General features: G+C 38.7%; 1 protein-coding gene across 1 annotated transcript; it reads left to right on the top strand.

Moving 5' to 3' along the window:
* On the top strand, positions 556 to 2052 carry LOC109849210 (pathogenesis-related protein 1-like). The gene is made up of 2 exons (XM_020419028.1): positions 556 to 824; positions 1591 to 2052. The coding sequence occupies exons 1-2, from the start codon at positions 638 to 640 to the stop codon at positions 1878 to 1880; spliced, it is 477 nt and encodes a 158-aa protein (XP_020274617.1). The 5' UTR covers positions 556 to 637; the 3' UTR covers positions 1881 to 2052.

Raw genomic sequence — 3124 nt, 5'->3', positions numbered from 1 at the left:
ATTATCCTAAGCTGTTCATTCTTAATTTAGTTATGATCTATTATGGAAATAAATAATTCTTAATTTTTCTTCAAATATGTGAAGTCGTGTGAGGAATGCACACTATGCGTAAGCTAGTTTGGTTTAATAAGAATCTCCGTATGCGAAAGTTGTTAATTCAGTCAAATGTATATGTATTACCTTTTTCCAACAAAATCTAACCTACGCTTGTATTTTGCCATGAACTTCGTGTCTACATTCAGCGGGACGAACTAGCTTCCCTCTTGACAATAAGAGTGGGGAAAGAATATCAAAATGCTAAATTCTAGAAGCCTACTACAAGTCGAAAAGCAAATCATATTTTCCCCACAGCACATGTTGAAATATTGACTTTTCTTCAAAGATAAACCGTTCTCCCTGTTTTCCTCATTAAGGTGTCAGATGCAGCCAACCTTCACGTTGGATGGGCATGCACCCTTTTTAGAATTAGAGAAAATCTTTGAAACATTGGCACCCATCCTAATTAATTTGGTGACCACCTACCATTTCCAAAACTCTATATATAAAACGCCCAATCTCGCCCAGCTCTTTACACGTCCATCTCTCAAATAGGCAAACCAAACATTCATTGCTAGTACGTAACAGCGGATAGGAAAACATGAGTTCGGGAAGCTGGAGCCACGAGGTCGCTGCCAATGTCCCCGCAGGGAGGCTGTTCAAGGCTGCAATGCTGGACTGGCACAACCTCGGCCCTAAGATTGCGCCCGATTTCATCGCCAGTGGTTCTGTGGTGTCTGGAGATGGAGCTGTTGGAGCCGTCCGAGAGATCAAGATTAACAACCCCGGTAAGAATTCTAACCTATTAATTATGTGTATTTCGTTACGCTTTTCTCTTAAATTTTGTATTATATTTTTAGGTCCATTTTACTCGGTCGCTAATCTACTTATTGAGCCATAACTACATGCATACTTCACCATCCATCCATCTTATACTCTATATCCTATGTGTGACTAAATTTTACACCGTCCCTTTTTCCAAACCAAACCTCACATCCTTACACATCACTACCTTGGCTCGGATCCAGGCGAGCCCAACTAGAGTCTGGATACAAGATCGAACGAAATCATTGGTGCCAAATGTGCCAGCATATGCACTCAAGGGAGCCCGAACCCTTGCTGGTCCAAGTTACACCAAAGAGAGTTATAACGTAATGCCACATCCACTCTACCTTGAGCTCTAACTCATGCAACAACAGAATCTCGAAGCATCGAGAGTATCCAACAAACGGCCCCTTGAACCTTCGGCTGTGGTACCAATTTGTTATGACTTTTATAAAGGCCCATTGATAATCTACTTTGACACAATTGACTCAAAAGAACTAATCCATATTGAGTCATGAGTCCAAGCATATTTAACCATCTACCCATCTTACTCTCTATCCGATGTGGGATTAAATTTCACTCCATGCCTTTTTCCGAACAATATATACCCCACACAACCAAATGGACGTGAGACAACTTTGTTACAGGGACAAAAATATTAAATTTCACTAGTAGAATTGATTTAATATCAAATCCTAATTTTTTTTTCTTTTCCTTTCGTGTGTATAGCATTACCTTTCAGCTATGTGAAGGAACGCCTGGATTTCATAGACCATGACAAGTTCGAGGTGAAGCAGACCCTTGTGGAAGGCGGAGGTTTGGGTAAGATGTTTGAATCTGCCACCACTCACTTCAAGTTCGAGCCCTCGAGCAATGGTGGATGCGTCGTCAAGGTGACCGCTACCTACAAGATTCTCCCTGGTGTCGCCGATGAGAGTGCAAAGGCGAAGGAGGGGATAACAAACCACATGAAGGCAGCCGAAGCTTACCTCCTGGCCAACCCAACTGCCTACGCTTAAATACAGTGCTTATATTTCTATTGTGATGGTATGCGTTTGAATAACGAGGAATTTGACTGGAATTGTAACTTTATGTTGCGTGAGCGTCATCAGTTTGTATGTGCCCGAAAGCAATGCGTTGTTCGCTTCTTTGTTGCAATAACAAATAAATAAGATAAGGTTTCTTTTGTCATATACTGTCTTGTACGGATTATATATCAAGAACTATATATCTTGCGAATGAATGACAAAGTGGAATAATAAAGAATTAGAACGTAAGGCCAAACCAATTATGTTTGGGTGAGAGAAAACAACAACAGTCTTAAGGCCAAAATTTGACCTCAAAACAAGTTTAAGGCCGACCCTTTTTTTTCCCAAACATGAGTTTAGCGTACCAAATTGGAACGTAAACCACACTGGCCCCAAAATAATGGATATTTTGAAATAGTCCCCAATCCTACCTCAGCATCGCACTCCATCCCATCCCCAATGTATTGATATTATAAAATAAATCCCTAGAATTTTTAAGTTCCAGCAGACAGATCCATGTTAATATTCCTTTTATAATCCAACCTGGATTGGGTATGCTATGTTGCGACTTTTAGGGTTTATTCTAGATTTTTTTTTTGATAAAAATGAAGAACAAATGATCAAATCATAGAAAATAAGAAGATTTTAATGTGGTTTGGCAATGTGATGACATCCATGAGACAACTGAAAATTTTCTTTATTACTTGAAGATGAAGATACAATAATTTTCTTTTTTCTTCAAGCACGGATACATATTTCAACTCGAAGGATTATTTGGTGTACTTCAAAGATTTTGGAGGAATATGGATTACAAGCAACTTCCAAAGGTCTAGTCATTGCATAGAATAATGGTTACAAGCGGACAATTCTTGAAACTGATTCTTTGAAGGCCATTAAGTTGATCAACAAGAAAGAGGATACATCTCTCTTTTGTTATAGGTTTCCTCAAATACTAAATCCATATTACTTTGGGAGTTTTTTTTTATGTTGGTTTGGTTTGATCAAGAGTTCTACTTACATTAAACTTTGCACAACCAATCATATAGATTTATTCCTACTTGGACACTTGTTGGGTTTTAGGACATGTGGACTTCTATTGCTATTAGAACTCTTATTCCTTAGACAATAAGGAGTTGGGATCTTCAAGGCTATATAAGAACAGTCTTTCAAGCCAATTAGATGCATCAATCTTCATAGCACCAATCAAGAAGAGAAAGTTCTTTTGTGAAGCCTAT

Source organism: Asparagus officinalis, chromosome 7, assembly GCF_001876935.1.
Source record: "Asparagus officinalis chromosome 7, Aspof.V1, whole genome shotgun sequence".
NCBI classification, from domain to species: domain Eukaryota; kingdom Viridiplantae; phylum Streptophyta; class Magnoliopsida; order Asparagales; family Asparagaceae; genus Asparagus; species Asparagus officinalis.
Note: the sequence above shows the minus strand (reverse complement) of the source record. Positions and strands in the feature narration are given on the sequence as shown.

Coding starts and splice junctions, on each gene's coding strand:
- LOC109849210 (XM_020419028.1), top strand. CDS start 638: ATGAGTTCGGGAAGCTGGAGCCACGAGGTCGCTGCCAATGTCCCCGCA. Junction 825..1,590: donor GATCAAGATTAACAACCCCG/GTAAGAATTCTA, acceptor TCGTGTGTATAG/CATTACCTTTCAGCTATGTG.